Genomic DNA, 27133 nt, shown 5'->3' on the forward strand with positions numbered 1-27133 from the left:
CTTTTTTTCCATCTCCATCTGTCTGTCTGATTCTGACAAACTTTGAACTATATCGTTAGGCATGGCTCCCAGTGAGCTGATTCTTCTTGCACAGAACCACCCAAACCAGTTACAGCCCCACTTACCCAGCCATAAGACTGGCACAGCCAGGCCTTTTTCCCAGCCCTCTATAATCACCTGTCACTACCTTTCCCCACAACGGGCAACACTTTTCAAGACAGAGAAACTGACTCAGTAACAGTAAGACTTGCTTCTGGATCACTAGTCACTGTTCAATCCTTCCCATCATGTTCCTTGACAAGGAGAGAATATGCTGGCAGTGATCCTTCCTCATCCTGGACTTAGCCATCATTCATGCTAATTCCCCTTTCCTTTGTGCTTCATTCTGGGATATAATAGCCAAGAGTCAAACTTTTTTAGCCCTAGGCGTTGGGAGACTAAGGAGAAGGGAAGGGAAGGGAAGTACTCTTGAATTCTTCCAAGGCCAGCCATTAGTTTATCTTCAATAAGGTATCATAGGTGATACTCGTGTCTGCCTCAGTTTACCCATCTATGTGCAGATGCAGTCACATTCACAGATCAGTAGTTGCTTGACTGTCCAACAGTCAGTTGATATCCATGTGGAGGGGAATAAGGGAGCCGTGTTGATGGAGTGATGCCTGGCTAATTTTAAACCAGAACTGGAACAATGCACCTAGGTCAATGGGACAAAGAATACCCTGGATTACACTGAACCAAGAGACAGGTTCCCAGGAAAGATGGAGGTGCTCATTCTGTATGTATTGGCCTTAAATTTGCAGCCCAGCAGACAGCTGCTTTAAGATGCCATAAACCTCTCTGATTTGGGAGAGCAGCCTCCAGACAGAGAATGAATGATTCATACCCACCCCCTCTGACTTCCCTTAGAATCACAGACTTAGGAGATGGCATGAACCTAAGCAACCATATAAATCCTTGTTTTACAGAAGAGGAAACCAAGGCACACAGAGATTGATTAAATTATGACTTGTCTTAAGAGCACTCAGGGAATGAGGAGGCAGATTTTGAACTAAGGTCTTCCAACTCTTGGTTGTCTTCTATTCTGCACATTAATTTCTCTTTGTGTCACCTTGACTTTGGAAAATAGACTCTTACTAAACAAATTCCCCAACTATCTGCATTATAGGCTTGACTCAGTGTGTATAATTACAATATCTAAAAATTCAAATTTATAAGATATTTTAAAATAATTTGCATTTTTAAAAAAGGTTCTTTAAAAAAAGGATTTGTGCATTTATGTAGCTACAGTACATTTGTGAAGTACAGAATACATTTATCAAGCTTGCTTAGCACATTTTAAATAGGATACAATATATAAAAATTCACTTCTTTTGAAAAAACAAAACAAAACAATGTATAAGGTGATGGACACCTGGATTCATTTACAAGGCATTCAAGGCTTACAACTTTAATTTTCATTGGTCCTGTTTTAGAGGTCGTTAATAAACCAACCACACACGCGCACACAAATGAAAGTGATTGGAAATGTTTTCCTCCAATCTTCACAAGAAGTCAAGGAGCTGTGAATGGAATTTGATTTAACAGTTTGGGATAATCACTATTTTAAAGATTCATAAATAGTTTTCCTAGAATAAGCAGGAGAAAAAGTGTTGCTGAACCATAGTTTTTTTTCTTCTTCAGCAATTAGCAGTTACATCCAATAGCTGAAGCAAATTAAAATGGGGCTTCTCGCTGAGCCAAAAAGCAACTTTCATAAAGCAAGCAAAAATAAGTCATCTATCTATGAGTTTCCAGAAATCTCCAAAATTGAGTAAAAATGATGACTGGCAAATGAGACGCCAGCAGGTAAGTAAGTAACAGTGTAACTAACCCCGCCGATAGGCTGCCTGAAGTGACAATCACTAATTAAAAGGACCAAAACTAAATCACCGGAAAAAAAAAAAAAAGAGGAGAGGGAAGGGATGACTGACATTCAGTCCAATCCAACTATCTGCAAGGTACTAGGTTAAGTGCTAAGGCTACAAATGAAGAAATGATCCTTTTTCTCAAAGCCGTTACATCCTATGGAGACAGCGCAACTCTAAACAGAGAAATAGATACATGATCATTTGGGGAACGAAAGAACACTAACAACTATCTGGGAAAGAGAGAGGTTGCTCAGAGGTGGCTAATGAAGTGAGACTTGAAGGAAGCCTAGGATTAGAAGAGTATGTGCATTCCAGGCATCTTATATCTCAGGAACTGCAAAAAAAGGCCAACTGAGCTGGAATCCAGAGCATGTATAAGGGAAGGAATGTGAATTATGCCTAGAAAGGAAGATTGGAGCCAGACTGAACAGCTTTCAATGGCAAGCTGAGGAGCTCAGGTGTTACACTTGAAGCAATCCAGAACCCTGGAAGGATGTTAAGCAAGGAAGTAGAACATGAGAGTGACATGATCAGGCTTGTAATTTAGAACGATTATCTGAGTAACTGTGAAGGAAGAACAGATTGGAGAAGGGTGAGACCAGAAGAGGCAGGGAGACTAGGCAGGATTTTCCAAGTAGGCAAAAGAATGGACAAATGGCTGAGCCAAGTCTACCGACATAACTAGTTTTTCCCCTTTTATTTATTTTGAAAAGATATCTTATTTTACCAATTACACGTAATAACAATTTTCTACTTAAGTTTTCTGAAGTTATAAGATCTAAACTATCTCTCTCCTACTGAACCTTTCAGGGCAAAAGCTCCTTCCATAGAACATTATTGATTGCTTTTAGACCCAAGAAATTAGAAGGCAATACCAAGCAATTATATATAACTTATATATATTTGTAACCTATATTACACATAGATTATCTCACACATATTTAATAATTATATATATCCTATATATCCTATGCCACAGCTTCTCTTCCCTGATCCTTTTCTTTTGAACACTGGTTCTTCCTACCTCAAACTGGGCCAAGCCCAATGCTGATGGGTGGCCTGGTAGTCCTCCACTCCCAGGGGCTCCCCATAGTAATGCTGTTCTTTAGTACAAACACCTCATCAGCTTTAGCCCAGAATGCCTGAACTCAAACAATCCTCCTCCAGGAGCAAGACTTATAGGCATGCATCGCCATGCCCAGATCCAAATCTTTTCTAAGTAAAGCCAAGGAACCCTGTTGGCTGCATACTGACCATGAAATGGCATTATTTATGTGATATTGTATTTTTATTTCTATAAATATTCCCCAATTACATTAAAAAAAAACTCTTACCTTCCACCTTCAAATCAATACTGGATATTGGTTCCAAGGCAGAAGAGCAGTAAGGACTAGGCAATGGAGGTTACCCAGTGGCTTACCCAGGGTCACATAGCTAGGAAATGTCTAAGATCAAATTTGAACTCAGGACAACCCATTTCTAGGACTGGCTCTCTATCCACTGACCTATCTGGCTGTCCCCCCCTTCCCAATTACATATTAATCTGGTTCTGGCTGCATGCCAATGAGCTGCATGTCTGACACTTCGATTAAAGGAAATTTAACAGCCTTTAAAAAACCTCCCTGCCATCTATATACTTGTATGGGGGACAATTCAAGGCACAGAATCTGCTTGTCCTGGACAGATGTGACAGAGCTGTGAAGAGTTTATCTACTGAAGAGCTACATAAGCTGTCTCATTTTGAGGCTGTTTTTTTTTCTGTAAAATAGTGGGATAGGATTGTATGACTTAGCATGGAGGAAATGGTTGAAATAATTCCCAAATCCAGCCTTGTACACCTACTAGCTATGTGACCCAGGGCAAGTTACTTAACCCTATTTACCTCCATTTTCTCATCTATAAAATGAGCTAGAGAAGGAAATGGCAAACCACTCTGATCTCTTTGCCAAAAAAATCCCAAACCAAGTCACAACTGAATGAATACACCTCAGGCCACCCGAGTCCTAAGGTGAGCCTTCCGTAAGATTCTTCCCTAAAGCTGTTCTCCATACTGCATCCTAAGAAACGGGAGCCAATTTCCAGAAGCTTGCAAAGTTTCATACAAACTACCTGTTGCACCCACATACCATTCCCACACACCACACTAGCTCCAGAAAGAGTTGTAGAAAAACTTATTGGTTCCATTGCCTAAGAAACTATCCCCACCCCCCTTCACTGATTCCACCCCAACCACCACCAAGGCAAAGCTTAACTGCCAGGTGACTTTCCCACACCAACACTGGACTGGCTTTCTCAGCCCCTGTAGCCTGTTACTACAACCAGTTACATCGATCAAACACCGTCAACTTTGCAAACTTCTGACATTGAATTCTCCAGTTTCTTGGTCTGGTTGATAGCTGTTGTTGCCTTTTTGGGGGGGGGGGTTGGAGGGTGGTAAGCATTTCTTTCATCATGTAGCTTTCCCAGGGCAAAGAGCTTGTTAATCCTGGAGCTTGAGGGATGAGCTAGAGGGTAAGAATCTCACACTGAAGTTCCACCTAAGCACTTGGTCACTGTTTCTGAACATCTTGGACCACATTCCCTGGAAGCACCCCAAATGTGGCAGGTCTCCTTCTTTGCTATTTTAGACACTCCCTCCCTCAAACTCTCATTAGTGTCACCAGAAGAAGCTGGGACTGCCCAGGTCTATCCACCACTCACTGCCAATCAGACCTTTTCTCATCCAGTCTAGAGACTTTTAACTTGGGATCCACAAACCCCTAAAGTATTCAAGGATAGACTTTAGGGGAGGGATTCTATAGGCCTAGATGAGAAAAAGTTATATCTTTATTTCTTATAACTGGTTTTCTTTGTAATTTTATGCATTTCAGGTATTTAAAAATATTTATTCTAAGACAGAGGTCATAGGCTTCAAGCCTATTATTGTTACTATTATTATTTCCAAAGTTATATGAGCCAAATTGTCTCCCTCCTTCCTTCCCTCCCCACTCCTGGAGCTGGTAAGCAGTTCAATCTGGGTTATATTGTCACTGTTTTTGTGCATTTTTTCATTTTTAAATTTTAATATCAAATTTTCACATAAGATTTCCAAAGTTGTATGAACCAAATTGTCTCCCTTTCTTCTTCCCTCCCCTCTCCTGGAGCTAGCAAGTAATTCATTCTGGGTTATACAGTATTATCACTATTTTTGTGCATTTTTTATAAGTGAGCAGATAGGTGACAATGAGTAGAGTACCAGGCACAGAGTCAGGAAAACTCATTTTTCTGAGTTCAAATCCAATCTCAGACACTTACTACCTGCGTGACTTTGAGCAAATCACTTAACCCTATTTGCCTTAATTTCTTCATCTGTAAAATTATCCGGAGAAAGAAATGGCAAACCACTCTAGTATCTCTGCTGAGAAAACCCCAAATTTTATGTGCTTTTGTCTCTGTGGACAAAATGTAAGGTCCCTGAGAGGAAGGATTCTTTATTTTTTTGTTTTTTATCTCCAGTGATTGGCATATAATAGTTAATTTACAATGCTCTCTTGAAGTAGCTAGGGGGCTCAGTGGAGATAGAGAGCCAGGTCTAGAGATGGGAGATCCTAGGTTCAAATCTGACCTCAGATTCTTCCTAGCTGTGTGAACCTGGGCAAGCCATTCAACCCCAATTGTCTAGCCCTTATCAGTCTTCTGCCTTGGAAAAGATACTTAGAATCAATTCTGTTAAAAAAAAATACTCTGACTTACTATGTCGCATTGCCCACTAAAATAAAATATAAACTTCTCATCCTAGTATTCAAGAGTTTCCACCATACCTTTCTAGTCATCTTATGCTACACTCTTTTACAAATTCCATGTGTCATCCTGGGCTTCACCTGGACTCACCTCAGGATGAGACATCAACTCCCCACATCTTCCCAATTCTGGCTCCTAGATAAAACAGACTTTCCATGCTACCAGGACTCCATAAGTGATCACTGATGTGATTCTATGAAAAAGATGTTTGGGGATTGTGGGGATGGAGAGAACAGCTAGGTGGCTCAATGGATTGATAGCCATAGAGATGGGAGGTCCTAGGTTCAAATCTGACCTAAAATACTTCCTAGTTGCGTGACCCAGAGCAAGTCACTTAACCCGTATTGCCTGGCTGTTACCACTTTTCTACTTTAGAACCAACACACATTATTGATTCAAAAACAGAAAGCAAGAGTTAAAAAAAAAGAAGAAAGAAAAGAAAATTTGGATTGCTCATCAGCTCCAGGAGAGGGAAGGAAAGAAGAGAGGGGGACAACATGGATCATACAACTTTGGAAAACTAATGTGGAAATTTGTTATTAAAATACTAAATGTTTTTAAATGTAGGGCAAAGGAGAAAGTAGCTTGCTGTATTAGAGGGTTTGGTTTGGGTGTTATGGAGGAAGGGAAAAAGAATGGACTCTTTACAGACTGTCATTCAAGTCCATGGATTAGACCTCTATCACATCACTAAAATAGGTCTTGCTCCATCCATCCATCCATCCATCCATCCATCCATCCATCCATCCACAGCTAGAGAATTCCATTCTGTCCTGGGCATCCAAGAGGAGGAAAAATGACAGGCTAGAAACAAACAGAGGTCAACCAGGATAGTAAAGGTATTAGAAACCAGGCTCTATGAAAAATAGCTGAAGGAACTGTGGACATACAGCCTGGAGAAGAGAGGACACTGTTGATTGCCATCCTTTGGCTTATGATGGGTTGTAGGAAGAGGGCTTAAATTTGTTCTCCTTGACTCTAGAACTAGATGCAATGAGAAATAGGAAATAATCAGATTTTGGCTCCATGTAAAGAGAAATTCCAGACAAGCAGAGATATCCTGTAGGAGGCTGCCTTGGAACATAGTGAGTCTTGCTTATACAAAGTGCCTGAATATAGGGTAAATGATAGACCACCTGTTGGAAATGGTATGGGGAGGATTTCTGCATTACATGAGAATCAGGCAACAAGAGCTCTTAGATCTCTCCTAACCCAGTGACTATGTGTCTGTAGACCACTATCTTTACTCCTCTTCTAATCCTGTGTCTTTCATTTCTTTTCTTTAAATAAAAGCAAACAAACAAACAAAAATACAGAACTCTTAGCTTGTCTTAGAATCAATACTGTGCAATGGTTCTAAGGTAGAAGAGTGGTAAGGGATAGGCAATGGGGGTTAAGTGGCTTGCCTAGAGTCACATAAGAAGTATCTGAGGCTAGATTTGAGCCCATAATCTCCCATCTCTAGGCCTGACTTCCATTCCACTGAGCTCCCTCGCTGCCCCCTGAATATTCATTTGTGTTGGATTTTTCTTCATATCCTTCAATAATCCTTGAATGTCTCTGAAGACATTCCCTACCTCCAAGAGTCAAGTCAATTGTCTCCTCCTCCATGAAACCTTTCCTGATCCCCCACAACTGAATGATCTCCCCCTCCTCAAGTTTCTTATACTCTAGAGCCCTTTCCATTGAACTTAGCAAATTCTCCTCATTATTACCCAAATAAACCTTCCCCATGGTACCCCAAATTCTTCCCTCAGACTATAAGCTATATGAGAGCAGGGAATGCATCTTATCAATGTCTGTATCCTCAGTGCCTACTGGGTGCCTTGCAGAGTGTCGGCATTAATCCTCAACAAACATTTGCTGACTTGAATACTCCATCCTTCCATGGAGAGCATTGATCCTAAGAGAGGAAATGGATGGAATGCTCAACGACGAAGTACAGAACTTGGAGACACCACACCTGTGTTTAAATCACAGATGTGCATCTTACTGCCTGTGTGACCTTGGGCAAGAAACTTGATATGCCCAGGTCTCGGTTTCCTCCTCCATAAAATGAGGGGATTGGACCAGACGACCCCTTGAGTAGCTTTACCTCTGGACATATTGTCCTATGATGTCATGGCCAACACAAACCATGACTGCAGCTTCCCAGGGTAGCCATCCGTTCTCTACTTTGGAAAGAAAGAACATTTAGCATGAATCACCAAGAAGCAGAGTCCCGAAAGATTCTCCACTATTTTGCACACACATATAACAGGTTTGTAATGAGGCAATTCCACATGAGCACACAACTATCTCTAGCAAGCTTCAGTCTACACAATCGAGAAGTCAATGAAACTGGACAAAAACCAAGATGGAAAGACAAAATGGAATGGCTCCCAATGGGGAGACACCACAAATAGGGTGGTTTTGGCTAGATAAGAAGGAAAAAATTTCCAACAATTATGGTTATCTAAATTTGAATGGGCTTCCTTGGAGGAGTAAGTTCTCCTTACTATCTGGGTTCCCTTCTGCCTTCAATCAAGAGATGGACACCCATCCATTGGATATACCAGAGAGAGATTTCCACATAGATACCAGTTAGACTAGATGACCACTGAGGTATCATCTAAGACTGAGATTCTGTGACTCTGACTCTTTATTCTCATTTTCTGGAATAAAGAAAAAACTACATCTGAGATTTAAAGCACCATTCAAGGGCATTGTTGGGTACTATGAAAGAAAGCCATGGTGGGCAGTTGGATTTCAGTTTGGGGAGAGAAGCCTCCTTGAGTCGATGAACCTTTAATTGCTCTGTTCATGGTACAGAAAAGGAAACTGAGGCCAAGAAAGCTGAGAAAAAATTTCCACTATGCTTTCACTTTCCATAGTGCATATAATTAAATATGAATATTAGGAAAAGATGAAGTTGTGTGATAAAGATGGGGATGGGAGGGGGTCATATTTTGGAAAGTTTGAGAAAAAACAAACTATCTCCTCTTTTTTCCTGAGTGATATATGTGCCAAAAAGACAAACCTTGATGTTGGTTGTTATTTACACCTGCCGGAAAGGGTGGCTACATTTAACTTAAGCTCAGTTGCATTTTCCCATGTCTTACTTGGTGGGTCTCAAGTCTACCCATTAGGCAATAACAGAGCAGATTCCGGCTGGGCTGAGATTAGATCAGGTGCAGCACACAATGTTGGGGTGAGAAGGGTGGAGACGATTCCAATCCACCCCCACACCGGACACGCAAAGCCGCAATGACATTCTATGCTAAAAACCTGTCTGAGCAGCGCTGGTTTTATATGCAATTTTTCATGTATGTGCTAGAGGTTGGGATGGAGAAGGTAAAAAGGATGATGGGTAACAAAAAGGAGGGACATCCCCACCAAAAAATCCCAATAAAAGAAAAATGGGGGGCAAGGATTTGGGGACAATTCACAAGATGTCTTTAAAACAAAGGAAAGCTAGATTTCCCAACCTTGTAAAATTAGTCTAGAGCCCCAAAAATAAAATGATATATAACTTGATTAAGGCAGGGTAAAAAAATAACACTCTATTCATCACATCTGTATTTACTAGTCACATCTGTATTTATTCAGCACCTGTTGATGACAGGCTTAAAACCTCTTTGAAGACATGATCTCCTTCAAGGACAAGTACTTTACCCATTATAAATAGAAAGAAAAAGGCCCAGAGAGAGAAGAATCACAAGCGTCATATTATGCAACATGAATCGAGAACACAGTTCCCTGGACTGTCAGTCCAATTCATCAGTTCCACCCCTCAGAATATCTGCTCCTCCCCACCTAGTCCAAAAAGGTTCAGTGGGAAAGAAGTGGAGGTCCCAAGCTGAGCTAGTTATGAAGGAAGGGGTTCAGAACCTGAGGGGACACCAGGTACCACCAACAATGGGTGTGGCTAAAAACATTTGTTTTCAATGACCTAACCCACATTACTCTTGCCTCTGTAGCTGCCATGGGCTGAGTCAGAGAATTTAAAACTGAATTAATACATACATACTAAAGCTAAAGGGCAGCTAGGTGGCACAGCACAGAGAGTGCCAGATCTGGAGTCAGGAAGACTTCTTCTTTGGTTCAAATCCAGCCTCAAACATTTACTTGGGTGATTCTGTGAGAATCATTTAATCTTATTTGCCTCCGTTTCTTGCTCTATAAAATGAGGTGGAAAAAGAAATGGCTAGCAGGCCCAGTGTCTTTACCAAGAAAACCCCACGTGGGGATCACAAAGAATCGGACTCAAATGAAGCGAATGAACTACCACTAAAGCTAAGTAAGGACCACCTTCCCTGATGGCTATTAGTAGCCAAATGAAATTAAAACAGACCACAGAAATCATGAGAAAAAATCTGGGGCCCAAACATATAAGAAGAGTGAATCTAGGGAAAAATCCTCCACTATTGCCTAACTAGGCATTTTGGTGCATAGAGAGTGGGTCAAAGTCAGGAAGACTTAAGTACGAATCTGCCTCAGACACTTACCAGGCAACTAGATCACTTGACTTCTCAGCCTCAGGAACCTCATCTATAAAATGGGGTACATCGACCTCCCACAGTGTTTGTGAGAGCAAATGAGATAAGCACTTGGCAAAACTAACTGTGCTTTTGTCATTATTCAGTTGTTTCCAACTCTTTGTGACCCCCTTTGGGATTTTCTTGGCAAAGATACAGAAATGGTTTGCCATTGCCTTCTCCAGCTCATTTTACAGATGAGGAAACTGAGGCCAACAGAGTTAAGTGGCTTACCCAAGGTCACCCAGCTAGTGAGCATCTGAGGCCGGATTTGAACTCAAGAAGGTGAGTTGTCCAGGCTCTGGGCCCGGCACTCTCTATACAACGGTCATGATTACCTAACTCTCCCCTTGGCATCCGTCCCCCTCGCAGTAGCTAAAGCTCGTGGGGCCAGGTGGGATGCTAGAAGAGAAGAAAGCGTGTGAGCCTACCTGTGCTGTTCCACAGCATCATTATCTGGAAGTTCAGCCCCACAGACGCTGCACTGCTCCCCCATGGCCCGGTTCTCCGTCTTCATGCCCACAGCCAACTCGCCTAGTTTGCTAAAGAGCTCCCTCTGGATGAAGCCCTGTGGCAACAGCCCGCCATAGGTGCTAAAGTCCATGGAGACAGCCAGGGCCGCCGGCTGCATGTGCAGGGTCGAGGTCATGGAAGATGGCATGCTCAGCACCGAGTCCGCCTTGTGATTGGGAAGAACAGAATAGATGCCCAGGTGCTTCTCGGCCGAGGCCACGGAGTGCTCGGGCCGGCCAGGGGCGCCCTGGCTGGCTTCGGCGGGGAGCGACGGCTGCTCGGTACTCTCCTCCCGGCCGTAGTGCAGCTCCCGAGCGCTGGTGATGACGCTGCTCCTGGTAGGCGTCCCGGGGCCATCCTTGCTCCTCTCCTCAGCCTTGTCCCCGACACCGCCCGAGGTACTGGACTCGGCTGCCCCTGGGCTATCCTGCCCGGGAGCTTCATCGACCTGCATCATCTCGGTCTTGACCTCGGCCACTCCAGGGTGCCGCCCGACGCTGGCCAGGCCGGAATCGTCGGGGACCCCGGGGGGCTGCAGGGCTCCCTGGAGGAGAGACTGCCCAATGCTCATCAGGCTGTCCACGGCGGCCTTGGTGGGACTCATGGCCGCGAGGCCAAAAGAGGTGGACACGGAGGGGTTCTGCTCTGCCAAGGCTCCTGGGAGGTGCTGCCCGGCCACCCCGGCGTACCCGCTGTCCTCGATGGAATGCTTTGAGATAAAGATATTCTTGAGGTACCTCGCCTTTCGGTCCTCCTCCTCCTCGGCGCCACCGTCTGCCATGGTGGTCTCTGTGTCATTGTCGTCCGATGCCTGGATGGTCTCCAGGATCTTCAGACACTGCTCTTCCAAGTACTCGATCTCCAGGATCTCGGCCGCATAGAGCAGGTCATCCAGGTCCTCCGCCTTGGCTTGGAGAGTGGCCGTGTAGGCATATTCCAGGATCTGCTGGAAGGTCTTTGGCGACAGAAAGTCCAAGGTGTAGTGCTGGCTGTTTCGGTGAAAGAGGATCTCAAACATCTTGCTTGTGCAGGCCAGGACTGTGCGGTGAGCGTGGAACTCTTGACTGTCCACCATGATGACCACGTCACACAGGGTCCCTGCCAACCGCATCTGGTTGGCTTTGCACAGCAGCCCCGTGGGGTGGCTGGGGTTCTGCAACTGGATCATGCCCATCTTTGTCAGATCCATGGCACTGTCCGAGGCTCAGGCATGAGGCTGTCTTTCCTTCTGGTCTCTGTGTGGTAGGGCAGAGTGGCCTTGCTGGGTCCGATAAAGAGAAGGGCCTGAAGGATGAGGAAAAGGAGAGGGAACACAGAGATTAATCGATAGTCCCTAGGAAGGAAGAAATTCTGAAATAAAGTTCCATGAGCAAGAAAATATTAGACATAATAAATAGGTGGTTAACAAATGCTGTTTGACTGATAAAAGTCTAGAAACACCAGGAAGTTTGGAATTGTGTGTTTTTAGAGACTCCCCCCCCCAAAAAAACAACCCTGCTTTAAAAGGCCCAGAGCCGGGGTAGAAAAATAGAGAAGGCTCTCTTGCCTTCATTCCTTATCCACCCCTAAGCAGGTTTATTCAGCCAGATAGTATACCAATGGCTATATAATGAGAGTCAAAATCCATTTAAATTCTGTGGCTTTGAAAGGTCTTTTAAAAATGCTTTGGTTTAGGAGAGTGGCATTATCTTCCACAGTCATATCTAGAGACGGTATTACTCACACACGAATCCTGAAAAAACAAGCATTTAGTCCCTCTTTTTCAGTACAGATAACCACATAGGAGCTAAGACTTTCCTCCCCAGCCCCAGCAGGGGCAGCTCTCTAAGTTCCAGGGCAGGCCAAAGTCTCATCCTCCCATTCTTTCCTGTGGCAGCCCCAGGGGCAAAGTCCAGCAGAGCTAAGGGCAGGACCCTGAAGTCCTGACCCAAGCCAGTCAGGGGCCAACTCATGAATGGCTGTTGCGCTCCTCTCTACATCCCTCTCATAATCAGCCAGCTAGCCTTCAGCTCTGCCCCCACTGGACATCCTTCCATTTCTAACTCCAGCCCTTCTCTCTCCCCAGGGCTAACCTTCACCACCTTAGGGCAGCTAGGTGACACAGTAGTATAGAATGCTAGACTTTGGGTCAGGAAGAGCTGAGTTTGAGTCCTGCTTCAGATACTTACTAGCTACAAGACCCTGAGTACTTGGTCACTTATTCTCTCCTTTCCTCATCTTTAACGTGTAGCTAATAATAGTACCTCCCTCCCAGGGTGGTGGTGAGGATCAAATAAGATCATCACTGTAAAGGGCTTAACACAGTGCCTGGCACAAAGTAAGTGCTACATAAACGTTATCTATTATTATTATTCAGTCCCTGGCAGTCACAGTGGAGGAAGCTAGAACAGAAAGGTACAGTTTATTTCATATAAGATACTAGGAATATACTATATAGCTATATGTGTGTGCAATCTTTCCCGTTTATAAATTGCCTTACATGCAACATTGGTAGGCAATTCATGTAGTTATCCCCATTCCTCAGATAGGGAACCTGGGCCTCAAAGAGGTTGGGTGACTTGAAATCACCTCAATTCAAAATAAACATTTATTATGCCCCTCCTACATACAAGACTCAGGGATTAAAAAAAAAAAAAGATTTTGTCCAAAGTCACACAGCATTAGACAGAGCATTGTGTGTATACAATACCATAGATCTATGATAGGAGAGTGTGAAAGGAAGTGTATGGATAGGTCACATAAACAGAATGTGATCAGCATGAGATATCAGTTGCATGGCCAGGAGGGAGCTTCTAGAGTACATTTGCTGGATCCTGTGACCTAGGATGTCTAATCTGGGACAGTTTGTTTCAGGGGGCCCAGGTTTAGAATAGGGGGCACCGTTAGGATGCAGAAACCATCTGTAAATAGATCCTGCCTGAAGCAAAATGGAGAGGGGGGGAGGTCTGAGATAAGGACCCCTCGGTGTCATTAGCAGAACACCTTGGCTTTCCAGATCCACTTAAGTGAGGTGGGAATAGTGAAAAGCCCCCTCTCTCTTGCTCCCCTCACACCCAGCTGTTGGCAATAACTGCCTAACTGGAGAGAAGCAAGGAGGAAGGACACTCCCCTCACACACATACTCAGAAGTCTCCTAAGGCCCCAAGGAAATTGATCCCGAAGGGGGGGGGGGGTGGCAAATCTGTCCAGCAAGACTGAAAGGGTTAATGAGTCAGCTATTTCTATTTAAGGTACCTCTGTGGCCCTTAAACCAGGTGGAAGGGGTGGGGGAAGCTTAAAGTATAATGGAAAGCCCCATCTGGTAATGGATATGGGATTTTCCAAAGATTTAGGGATTGATGGGGGGGGGGGGGTCAATTGATGGCTCAGTTTCTCAATTTCTTCCCCTCCTACCAAGCCCACTATCCAAAAGATCGAGAACACAACAAAGAGAAAGTGCACCAATGCATGTTCTCCCACCTATATTTTTGTACCCCAAACTGGCCTTTGCACTGAGCACTGAGGGTTGAAGAAAGCTAATACTAACATCTGTCCCAGGGAAAGACGAGTAGAATCAATCTCCTACGACCCCCTCCCCCAAGTTAGAACCAAAGAGAAAACCCCATCAAGTAGTTAGAAGTGACTTCAGAAAACTTGGGGAATCAACTTTTCTCGGGGAGCTAGAGACCATAAGGAAGGAGAATGCAGGGCTAAGGAAAAGAGGAAAATGAAAGACCCAAGGGAGGGAAATTGAGTCCCGGCCGCTGGACGCAGCAGCCCCAGCAGAGTGCGGGAAGAGGAGGGAGGAGAGCGGAGGATGAAAAGAAAAACACAAAAGCCCCTTCCCCCAGAAAAGCTAACAAGGGGTCTGCAACTCCCATCTCTCCGCCCTCCTGCAGTGAAATGGGTGGGTGGGAGTATAGTAAGGGAAGATTAGAGCCCACTAGAGAGCCCAGTATCTAACCGAATGAGTGTCTGCAACAAACGTCCACAGCCGGAGAGCCAGCGTGTCGGTAAGTGTGAGAGTGCGTGTCTTTATGTGAGTGTGAGCATTAAAGTGCCTGCGAGTGGCTGCGTTTGGATGTGAATACGAAGGTCTGCGCGTGAGAGAATAGACGGGTGTCTGCCTGCCAGTCAGCGTGCGAGTGTGAGAGTGTGAGTGTCTGGTGTGAGCGAGCATGCCTGTGCGTGAGTGTGAGACAAGGCATCCCAAATGCATCAGGTGCAGCGCCGCCGGCACAACCCGCCCTGCGGCCGGCCGAGAGCGCACCGAGTGCTCCGGCTCCCGGACCAGTCCCGCTGGGAGGAGAGGAAAAAAGAACCCGGCTCCCCAGAGAAAGAGACACACATGCACATAGATCCCCAGGCACTCCAAGCCCCCCAACCCCCGCCAAAAAAAAAATCAAGTCACAAGCAAGAAAAATAAATCCCCACGTTTTTGTTTTCTTCCCCAAAAGAAACAAAACCGAAACGCGTCCTAATCCTCACTCCCCTCCCAACACGTTCAGTCCCGGCCCCCAGATTCTAGCTGCCCAGTCGGCCAGTAAATAAATACACGAATAAATAACCACAATCCTATTTCGCTCCCGCGCACCCGTCGGCATACATATGAGCCCTGACCGGCTCCCGGCTCGCCGCCTTCCCCTGACCATACAAAGCCTCCCCCATCGCTAGCCTCCCCCCTAAACCTAGCCGACCGCCCAGCCCCGTAGCTTACACCCAGTCCCTGTCCTGCAAGGGAAGGGTCGACCAAGGGGGGAGGCAGCTGCGCCGGAGCTGACAGCCGGGGCTCTCCTCTATTTCCCTTCGGCGGCGGCAGCAGCCACGGCAGCGGCGGCTGCAACAACAGCGGCGGCAGCAGCTTCAGCAGGGGAGAAAGGCAAAGAAAATGAGGCGAAGCCAATGGGCCAGAGTGGCCGCAGCGAGCGCGCCCCCCCCGGACCTCTCCAGCCCCCAGTGCGCCCGGGCGCGCGGCGCCGGCTAGACCGTGCGCCCCTCCCCGGCCCCCCACTCACCGCTGCTGAGCCGTGCGCTCTGGGGTGGGTGTGCGTGCCTGTGGGGGTGTGTGTGTGTCTGTGTCTGGGAGGGGTGTTGTGGTGGAACTGTTGCTCTCGGTATTACGGCGGCGGCATAGCCCGGCAGTTCGCAGTACCCGCTCTCATCGCCCTTAACTCCTCTCTGCTGCGAGGTTAGCAAATCACCACCGGCTGCGGCGCCTCCGCCGCGTCCCACGTCAACGCCGAGCCCCCTCCCCTGCGAGGCCCCGGCGCCTCTCCATCTTTAGTGCTGGCGGCCGAGCGCGGCTCCCTGCCCACAGCTGCCCCCCTTCCTCCCTCCCTCACCCCCCCTCTCCTCCCCGGGCTCAGCCCTCCCACCCCCTGTGCTGGCCGAGCCGGGCGCTCCTCCGCCGTCCCCTCCCTCCCTGCTGCTCTCTCGGCTCCGGGCTTCGCCTGACATCTAGCTGCTGCTGGGGCGGCAGCGCGAGCCGCTCGGCTGCCGAGGGAAGCGGAGACCCGGAGGACGGATTGGAGAAAAGGGTGGGAGGTGGGAGTCCTTGTAAAGGGGAAGAAAATAAGGACGCGAGGGCAGCACCTTACTGCTTTGGACACCCAGTTTTGGGGTTTTTTTTCTTTCTTTTTTTTTAATTGCGTTCTACTCCCATCCACCCACCCTTCTAAACTCGAAGTTTTCTCCCAGTTTGGGTCCGTGCCCTAGTTTAGAGTATGCCTGACCTTTTCCCCCCTCAATTCAGAGTTAAAGCATAATTTCCCCCAAACTGCGACCCTAGCTTCTGTTTCTCATCAGTTTCTAGGGTTTTCTTTTCCTCTCGCTCACCCCGCTCTCCCTGCGATCCTCCGGGGTAGCAAAGCTGCCTTCCAAAGCAGATTTTTCTTACTTGGGTGTGTTGTGGGAGGGGAGCAGGTGAAGATCTCCGAATAGGGGAGCCTGGGGGGCGAGATTCACGAAACGCATGCCCCGTCTTCGTGACCCGATCCCGCGAGTTCTAGGAGGGAGGGAAACTTCTTACTCGGCAGCAGTGTCCCGGAGGGTCTAGTGGGGGGGGGGGGGGGGCGTATCTAGGCTTCTTCCCACCCTCACCAACCCGCTGTTCGCGCAGCGCAGAGTGCTTGAGATGGTCCTGACGAGGAACCCAGAAAAGTCGACCACATTTCCCCAGATGGCGCCCTCGTCCCTTAGGGGACAAGTTGAGAACAGACCCCAGCGTTGGGCACACAATGGAAGAAAATCTGGTCCCTCCGCGTATGGCCTCTTTACGCCCCTCAATCCCTGTCCTCTCCTTCCTAGTGTGCTAAAGGTAGTTTGGAGAAAGATTTGAGGAGAGCCAAAAAGAGGGAGGAGGTCCTGGGGTCTCCTGCTGGGCCTGCTGACAAAAAAACATGGAGGAGGCAGTGGTGGGAACTGACGCCCCCAAACATGCTGGAGCGGGGAAGGGAAGTATATATTGCCATCCCTAGGAACTCGGAACCCAGGTTAAAGGGGTGCTGGCAAGGTGAGGCACGCTGGCTCATGGCTTTATGCACCTTGGATGAGGTTTTGCGGGTTGAGCGCCTCCCCATGATCTGTTGCGGACCCGCGTGGGAATGGAGCCGGGTCACGGATTTTTGTGTTTTGTTTTGTTTTTTTTATTTACCCAGGATGCATACATCCACATATACAAACACATTCGTGGTCTCCGAACTCTGCACGTCAGGTCTAGGGGTCTTACTCCCCCCCCCACACACACTTTAGGAAGATAAAATGAGACAGAGCAAGAAAAGCAAAGGATAAAAATCCGGACCCTAAACGTAAATCCCACGCCCTGGGTTTTTTTCAACTCTGGAGTTTACTGATATCTGGACCCTCGTGGGCTTCCTCAAGGTCAGGAACTCTGAAGCAGACTCGAATTGACCTCATCCCGGAGCTTCTGCTTGCATCTAGGATGAGAAGAATAATACTAACACATTTATATAGAGCTTTAAGGTTTATCAGGCACTTCCAGCATAGTCCGAAATTAGAAAACCCGGGTAAAAAATATCCCATCCTCATTCTCTTACGGCAAAGAAATGGGACTTTCTAAATAAGAATTGGGAGGTGATCAGATAAAAGAGGATCAGTTAGGAATTTGAAGATTGATCTCATTGAATTTATTGACTCACTCTTTATATTGCATTACAGTATTCCGGGTAATATCAAGTTAGATTGTTAATGATGGTGACGTATTGATAATTCAGTTTATAATTCAGTATACTGCCAGCGAATAAAAGCGTGTTCCCTCTTTCTAGTAGAAATTGGTGGGTTGAGGAAGCGTGAGAGGAGGAAGGGTTTTAACCGGGGAGCTAAAAACAAGGGTAAAAAGTGTCGAGAAGGCAAGGAAGAAAGGAAGGAGAAAAGCACCTTCACTAACAGGATGGATTCATCAACTACTTAAAACCACAGAAAAAGAAGACACACAGCCCCCCTTTTGAAAACTTGTTGAACTCACAGATAGTGCTTAGCTGCAATTGGAAATAAGTATCTAGATGTCCCCATTCTCTCACCCACCTTTTAAGAGCAGAGCTGCTTGAAAAACACATAATTAACCCCAGATCCTAATCTCCCATTAATCCTCAAATCAGCAAAGGAGAGAATCACTAGAAACAATAGAGAAGTGAGAACAATCGCACCCCACTTCTTTTCTATTCCCCCACTTCCTCCCCAAATTCACTTTATGTGAAAATCTCCCTTGCTTCATAAACTCTGCCCTTTAAAAAGCCGAGCCCTTGTTAGTAAGTGTTAAAGAGAGATTAATGCCCGAATTTAAGAGGTAGAGAAGGTAACAAAAAGAGGGAGGCAGGAAAGCCTGTGGGCTAGGTGCCAGCTTTGGGCTGGAAGGCAGCATTTCCACTTAGCACTGAAGGCTGACTGCACAGCAGTTTGATAAGGTTTATTGGGCCCAGATAAAGCAGCAATTCCTCCACCAGAGTCTCCACCATTTACAGCTAGAGCTGTATCCTTGGGTCCCAGGAATGCTGATGAGAGTCCCCAGTTCAGAGATTCTGTATGGCAGCATCTCAAAACAAACAGTGGAAATTTGTTAACATCAAACTATCTTCTTTGTTTAATGACCGTGTATTTGTAAGAAATTAAATGTCCTTCCAAAGACAAGAGCAACATGGCAGGTAGAGGATTAAAAATCACTAGATTTCGAGTGGGAAGTTACAGCTCCATCTCTCTGAGAAATTAATAGTGCGACTTTGGACACGTCACAATACAATGAAAAGAATTCTGGATTTGGAACACAGGACCTGGGTTCAATTCCAGCCTGGATCACTAAATGTTTGGGCAAGTTACTCAAGCAACTAGGTGGCACAGTGGATAGAATGCTGAACCTGGAATTAAGAAGATGCATCTTCCTGAGTTCAAGTTATGCAATTCTGGACGGGTCACTTTGCCTCACTTTCCTCATCTGTAAAATGAGCTGGAGAAGGAAAGTACCTCTCCAGTACCTTTGCCAAGAAAATCCCAAATGGGGTCCTGAAAAGTCAGACACAACTGAATAATGAGTTACTCAACCCATCCAAGTTTCTTCATCTATAAAATGAAGGATTTGGACTAGATGACCCAAGAACTCATAGGACCCTAGGTTTTGAGCTAGAAAGAACCCTGGGGGCTATTTGTTTCTATTCCCTTATTTTTCAGATGGGAGAAACAGATCTAAGGAGTTTTAAATAACTTTGCCCAAAGTCACTTGAGTACTAACCACCAAAGGCAGAATTTGAACCCTTTTGCTCCTTTTTGAGTTCTTTTGCTCTAAATCCAGGATTCTTTTCTCTTCCATTCATAAATCAATGATCCTGAGCAGTTCCCCTTTCTGGGCCTCAGTTTCCTAGCATAGATTAGGGTGAAGTCATGCCTAGGAGAGGAATAGAGGAAGTGAATTTTCTTCAGTCATAAAGTACCTTTTTTTCCATTTGCTTTTACTTGTACTTAACAGCCAGTTAGATGGCTCAGTGGATAAAGCACCAGGACTGGAGTTGAGAGGTCCTGGGTTCGAATGTGATCTCAAACACTTCTTAGCTGTGTAACCCTGGGCAAGTCTCTAAACCTGTTTGCCTACTCTTTGCCCTTCTGTTTTGGAGTTGTTAATACCGCAGAAAGTAAGGGGTTGGAGGAAAAGAGAGACTCACATTTAAAGGGCTTGTGGCTTAGCTTGTCAGGCTTGGGGCTGTTCAGCAGAGAGATAATTATGATAATTCAGTTATATAGTGCTTTCTGATTTACAAAACATTTTCCTCATCAAGCCTAAGCACTGAATAAACTGTTATTATTCTTTCTTTACAGATGAGGAAACTAAGGCATACAGAAGCTATGTAACAGTGAATTAGGGCTAGGTCCAATGTACCATTTCCTTCTGAGACAAAGAGAATTCCCAAATGGTGAGCTGAATGGGTTGAAAGTTAAAATGTTAAAAGATAATTTTTTCTCTGGTTCCTACTTCTTTAAAGCTCCTAGGCCAAATCATCACATGGCCAAATAAAAGGGCAAAATAATTCTTAATGGATTAGCCCAAATAGATGACCTATTTAAATCAGAATGGATAGTCTTAAGAGTCAGAAAGATTCGAGTTTGAATCCCATTCTCTTATATGCTTACAAGCCTCTACTGGGCAAATCTGTGCCACTTTTTGCTCAGCTTATAAAATGAGATCTCCATAGCCTGTAATATCCCTTCTAGCCTAAATCCAAAATTCAGTGATCTCTCCATTTTTTAGATAATTCATGCAAAAGGTAGAAGGAAATTTTAAATTTCAATAAGGCTTCAATTAATGATCATACTTGGAAAATGGGCTGTGGTAGTGAATTGCATTTTCTGATAAACTAAAGGTTAAATACAGCAACCTTTTCAGTTTCAAGCCTTCTGGTTGAATGACTTGCTTTAAAAAAAAAAGTATCGATTCATTTTTTCCTGCCTTAGTAATTAGAGCACATCTGTTTTATAAAAAGCTACATTTCATTTTCAGAAATATGGAGATTGGAAAGTGTACAGTCAAGCCCATGAGTAATGAAGGGGGAAGATATGCTTCTGCTTATTAACCCCCAATTTGCAAAGGGAAAGAAAATGGCATGAATGCAAGGGTGCACTAGCAAATGGCTGGAACTCTTCCATACTGGAAAAAAAAAATCTAAGGTCTACAAGTATATATTTTTTTATTGTTTATTTTATTTTATTCATTGGTGACTCAAATTAGATCAGAATAACCTGTTTTTTTTCCCCCCTAAAGGTCTCTGGGAGCAGGGACTGAATCTAATTCATATTGGCAGCCTTCTTAGCACCTAACACTGTTCTTTGCATAGAATAGGTACTTAGTAAACTTTTAAAATTCAATGTTGTTGAATCAGGGCCCCCTTGGCCATTATTGTGAATAACAGTTATGACTATTTGGTCCTACAATGGTGGAAAGTGTAGGTGATTGGGATCAATTGAGATTTTTTTTGTCCCCAAAATTTATCTTGAAAATTCCAATTTATCTTTGTTAAAAAAAAAAAAAGCTGAGTGTATTACCTTATTTTGTTTAGTTGCTTATCTGCCTATCCTTTTAAAAGTGACAAACATGGAGGGGAGGGAAAAAAAGTTTTGTTTTTTCTTAGTTTTATGTTAAATATTATATCATATATTATATCACATCATAATGTATTATATTACATCATCTTATTATTAATAAATGCTATTAAATATTAGATAATAAAACATCATAATTGAATAAAAGAGAAAAGATTTTGCTTGAACATTACAGGTCATTTTACATTTTCAGCATTTTGCCTGGAAAGACCTAGCAACAGTGAATATTACAAAATTTGGCTTGCTTCTTCAGTTCAGAGTGTTGGAGGGCCCCAGTATCTCCACTACACTAGGCACTTTGAGAGAGGAGGAAGTCATAGAGGACATAAAGGAATATTCCTGTCTCTTCTCAGCCTCTGGGACCCTGGGTCACTGTGACCCCCTAGATCCTCAGGATTGAATAGAGAACAGTTTTCTTTTCCTTTCTTCCTTGGCATATTGCAAATGGTGTTGGGACCTAATGTTGTCAACTCAAATAGCAAATCTGAGTTGTTATTAGTGCAAAGATGCCCTGAGGGGGTAGGCAGTGTGGATGAAATCTGCAGAGAGTGTTATAGGGAAGTGTGTTTATAATTATAATGGGATTTAATGTACACTGGGACCAGATGATAGCAGCCATTTAAAAAGAGACGCCTAATGAGAGAGGTCCCTTAATGACAGGCAGCAGGGCTCAGGTTATTAGAGAAGCATCGTGGTGTTGCACTGGATGGTACAAACCACGTGCCAGGTTTCATGGGGTTCAGAATTCAGCATCAGGGTGAGGCACTGCCAGAGCCTTATCTGTCAGCAAGTGGGCATCTCTTCTTTTTTTCCTTCTGTACAGGGATGGGGGGGCAGGGGTGGGGATTGAAATGTGAAGAAGAGCATTTCAAATCTAGTTCTTCCTTCTGGTCTCTTCTCTCCCTCAGGCCTCCCCATATTGCTGGGTGATGTGGGTGTTTGGGGAAATCTGCTTTGTTCTCCAGAAAAAGAAAAAAAAAAGATAGCAAGGCTCAATTTCAAAACTAAAATTTTGTAGCTACCGAGGGGTGCGTTCTCAGTGTAGTGTGCATGAAATGAAGCCGCATGACTCCCATTACTGGTAATGGGAGTCCCACAGCTAAATCCCCGGGCACCATGCTGAAAATTAACCCCCAAGTCCTCGTTGGAAACCGGGGCTTTTAAAAAGCACTTCTGTATTTGGAGGAGAAAAAAAAAGAGCCCAATACTTACTTGAGCTGTTTAACTTTAAATAGTCGTCTGTTTAACTTTGAAGTTGTTTAACTTTCCAGAGTTGAGTTCAGGGCAGCTGTCTCACTGAGGAAATCTTGGAGCTAGGAACAATGGCAGGGAGGTGCCAGTCTTCTCTGGGAGTGCTGGGGGTGGTTCTCTCTGCCAGGTATTTAATGGGTCCTATCCATGGCTACCTGGCTTCTTCACGCCATTTTCGGGAGATTAGTGTGATGTCAGCCATATGAACTGCACAGGGGACCAAGTTACCGTATTCCAAAGAGATCCTCCATCAGCTTCCCAATATCCTAGAGACTATTGCTCCAATTAAGAATAAAACTAGAAATATTAATAATTTAAATTGGAGTCTTAACTCTTTACTGACTAGTGTGACATAGGCTGGCTCAGTTAAGCCTCAGTTTGCCCACTTATAGAATCATTAATAATACTTGTATTGCTTTATGACATTTTTTTTGGATTTTGTTTTGTTTGCAACATGGCCAATGTGGACGTGCTTTGCAAGACTTCACATATGTAATGGATATCATGTCATGACTTCTCAGTGGGAAGTGGAAAAAAGGAGAGACTTTAGAATCGAACATTGACTTGCCCTTTGAGAAATGGCCACCTACTCAAAAGAATCTCGAACCCAACCTTCTTGTGTCAAAAGCTTGAGAAACAGATAACCAAGTACACTGGGTAAAAGTCTCACAGCCAGCAAGCAAAGTATGAGAGCAGGTAGCCTTCTTATATCCTAGTCTTTGATGCAAAGATGGCTCCTCCCCTCATTCATCATTGGCTGGTTACTTGAGAGTTTCAATCTTATCTGAAAGCCAGCTAATCAGAACACACAATTTACAAAACCAATTATCCTAATTATTCATGATTGGTTTTAGCCAATCAACACAAGGACTGTTTCAATTCTATCTAGCTGAAATGGAGTTTAGGTTGGGAACACCTAAAACTCAACTGTTTTGATGCAAAGGCTTACTGACTCCTTCTTAGTGATTCATTGAGAGTCCACCATCTTTCTGAACTTCATCTCTCACACCCAGGATCATACAGCTAAGAGCTCCCAGAGGTGGCAAACATCCCTCCCTTTGCCCCCCAGTACACTGTCTCCTTGGGTTCTTGGTAAAGACCTGTGGTAATCAGGCCCCTGACATGTGTATATTTTTTTATAAGATCAAGCTGTACCTTCTGTAAGATCAAACAGTGCCTGGAGGGATACAAGGAAAATTCATTCCTCAGGGCCTTACATATTCTCTTTCCCTTTATTTCCATGACAGTTAGATTTCTTTAGATATTTGGTTAAACAGCATGTTCATTGGAGAAAGACAGCTATTTCTTTGGGGACTTAGTCATGTGGCTCATGGAAAAGGCACCAAAAACCATTATTTAGCAATGGAGGGGCAAGCCAGGGGATAGTGACCTCTTAAGGACAGGAACTTCATTTATTCATGTGTTATATGTGTTGCCTGTGACTGCAAAAACAACAACAAAAAACACAACACAACTTCCTCTCAATAATTATCTATTCATAAGGAGAATAGGGAGATATAATCACCTCTTGAAGCTCTCCCTTGGCTCTAAAAATACATACCCTTTGACTCATCAATACCATTACCAGGTCTCTCTCCCAAAGAGATAAAAAAGGGAAAAAAATCCCTATTTATTCAAAAATATTTATTGTTGCTCTTTTTATGGTAACAAAGAATTGGAACTGGAGGGGTTGTCCATCCATTGGGGAATGGCTAAACAAGTTGTGGTATTTGATAGTTATGGAATACTGTTGGGTTATAAGAAATAACAAGCAGGATGATTTCAGAAAAATCTGGAAAAACTTACATGAACAGATGTAAAGTGAAGTGAAGTGAAGAACCAGAAAAGCATTGTGTCTCCGAGGCCTAGATCAGTAGGTTCCAAAGTGGAGGCAAGACATATTGTCAATGGGTATATGATCAACAAATTAGAGGGTAGGCAGATGGGTTACATTTGATCCTCCCCTCAATAACTAATTGTGGGTTTGTCTACAACCCAACTATATAACCCCTATACCTGTTACCTCCAAGACAGACAATGGCAGCCCCTCAGGGTGGTTATGACCTAAGAAGACTCAAAGCAGGCAAAGTTCACTCAGCTATCAATCCAAGTTCAGATCCTTATCACCTATAGCCTCCTAATTGTTCTCTTTGCTTTAAGACTCTCCTATCTCCTATCCATCCTCCATAAAACTACCATATTGATATTCCTAAAACACAGGTCTAACAATATAAGTACTCTACTCAATGAACTCCAGTGGCTCCATATTGAGTCTAGAGTCAATTAGTATTTTTTATCTTATCCTTTTAAAATGTCTATTTTTGTGCCATTTTTAATGTACATAATTTTAGTATAATAGTGCATTGTGTACTTCATAAATAAAATGGACATATGTTAGGGAAGCATGCCACCAATTTTTTTGAGAGGAGTGCATACTCAATAAAATTTGGAAATGCCATCCCAAATGATTCTCTTAGACAATAAGTCCCAGAGCAAGTACTAACATACATTGGTAGAAGGAGTTCCCTGCATCCATAAAATTATGTCTCATTAAAAGAAAAAAGAGAAAAAGAATGACCCATTTTCTACCAATATTAAAGCATTTATTTGTTCAAAAGTTGACCATGTAGTTTCTTTGTAGGTGGTCAGTGTTACCTTACTTTTTCTCCATTCTTCTATGGCTCATTTATTTACTTCAGAGAGAGAGGGGCAGGCACTTGGTGAGAAGAGCTTGGAGGGTTTGATGTTAATTTTCACCTTGGAGCATGACGTGTTTATTAGAGAACATGCACGCTAAATGTAGCCAGCCTGGTTTCCTCATGTTAAATAGCAGTCATGCCCAACTGGCTCTCCATGTACCATTACTCCAAGTGATTGAACCAATTTCTCCCTCTGCCATGAGTTTGAGTTGTAAACCTCTCAACCAGACAGGGAGGCGATGATGTGCTGCCTATTGTGGTTATTATTAAACTTTAAGGTTAAGCACATAAGCCTAGAAGCCGGATAGAAGTTGAGGGAAGAGTCAGATAGATATGGTAGACTCCTTGTGACATCTCTTGGTACCATTCTGAATCTTTGTTCCAGGAGAAAGGAGACTTATTCATATTTAATTAGGTCTGGTAAAGGGTTTCCATCCCACTGTTGTGATACAGATTCACGTGCTATTTTGCTGACTCTGTAGGCCACCTAGAGAAAGGGAAACCCCCAAAGGAGGTGTGTTGTGGGCTGAGGGATTATGTAATAGAATATTGCACCTGAAAGGGACTTTCTCAGTCATCTAATATCACCTGGGTCATTCCACAAATGATTGGAGGAATCAAGTCAGAAAGTTAACTAGTTAGGTGTGTGGCTCACCCCAGTGCCAAATCCAAGAGAAAAATCCCTCTAAGTGCTATTGACCAGTGGTGACAAACTCAAATAGAAAGAGACCACTAAATTCCACATAAGGAACCTAAAGGATGTATATTAACTTGCCAAGAATTACATAGCAAGAAAGTATCTTAGGCCAATTTGAACACAGGTCCTCCTGACATCAGGCCCAGTGCCCTATCCACTGTGCCACCTATCTGCCCAAATTTTTATTTTTTAAATATTCCCCCAATTACATTTTAATCTCCTAGAGATAACTCTAAGAGTAAAAGTTACAAAAAGATGCTGACTTGTATTGTTAGAGTTTCTTCATCTTGGGGTTCTCAGTACCAAAGAAATCAAATAACTAACCAACATTTTATTTTACTCAACTGTTAAGGAAAAGCTAGGTTAAAGCAACAGCCATAAAAAAACAAATACTGTACGACCTTATAAGTCCCATAATACCATTGAAATTACCAAGTTCTGAAAACAAAGAGAAAATCACAGGTAGGTCCTGTCCCCATCATATTGACTAATGCCTTCATTTGTGGTTTATCATGAGACTCATTTTTTTGAGCAGGTGTATACAATGGGTGTGTGTATGATTTAAATTTTAGATGGGGCAATGTGATATAGGAAATATAGTAAATAAAAGATTTCCTACAATGGGAATCAGTAGAACTAGAGGTTCTACACATGGCTTTCCTTTTTCTTTTAAAATGCTTTATTGATATTCTTTACAAAAAAAAAAAGACACTGCCTAATGATTCTTTCATTCTAATAGGACCTTCTTTTTTTAACATATGAATACAACCAAGCAAAATGATCCATGCTTTGGCCATGTTTGAAAATACATGCCTCATTTCGGTATACAAAACCTTCCACTTCTTTGTCAAGAGGTGGGATTCTTATATAACACCATCAGTCCTTTGAAAGTCATCATTGATTACTAAATTGGTTATATTACTGTGATCACCATTTATATTATTTTTCTAGTTCATTCTTTGTTCTATAAAAGTTCATACAGTTCTCCCAGACTCTTGCTACACTGTCCCTTACCACCATCACTCAGTGTCCTATCCCTTTTTAAGTCACATTATCAAAATTTATCTCCCAATCCAGATCTTGATGGTTGTTATCTATCAAACCCCAATCTGTTCTCCTTAAATCCTCAATGAGTTCAGATTTCTTTCTACCCAAACTCCAATCCTTATACTAGGAGACTTCAATATATAT

At 43.8% G+C, this 27133-nt stretch overlaps 2 protein-coding genes across 6 annotated transcripts in view; one reads left to right on the forward strand and one right to left on the reverse strand.

Annotated features, from left to right (window-relative positions):
- ZBTB16 (zinc finger and BTB domain containing 16) overlaps positions 1-27133 on the reverse strand; it is a 274688-nt gene that overhangs the window by 236643 nt on the left and 10912 nt on the right. Inside the window, exons 1-2 of one of the 5 annotated variants that reach the window (XM_007494765.3) lie at positions 16593-16732; positions 10636-12001 (exon numbers count right to left, since the gene is read on the reverse strand). In XM_007494765.3, the coding sequence (XP_007494827.1) occupies positions 10636-11906 (1271 nt within the window). In that variant the 5' untranslated portion in view covers positions 11907-12001; positions 16593-16732. The other 4 variants (XM_007494763.2, XM_007494764.3, XM_001381189.4 and 1 more) reach the window with 4 other exon arrangements.
- On the forward strand, positions 14875-16150 carry LOC130458973 (nascent polypeptide-associated complex subunit alpha, muscle-specific form-like). Its single transcript, XM_056826119.1, has 3 exons — positions 14875-14994; positions 15389-15757; positions 15890-16150. The coding sequence occupies exons 1-3, from the start codon at positions 14875-14877 to the stop codon at positions 16148-16150; spliced, it is 750 nt and encodes a 249-aa protein (XP_056682097.1).

This window comes from Monodelphis domestica, chromosome 4 (assembly GCF_027887165.1).
Source record: "Monodelphis domestica isolate mMonDom1 chromosome 4, mMonDom1.pri, whole genome shotgun sequence".
Classification (NCBI taxonomy): Eukaryota; Metazoa; Chordata; class Mammalia; order Didelphimorphia; family Didelphidae; genus Monodelphis; species Monodelphis domestica.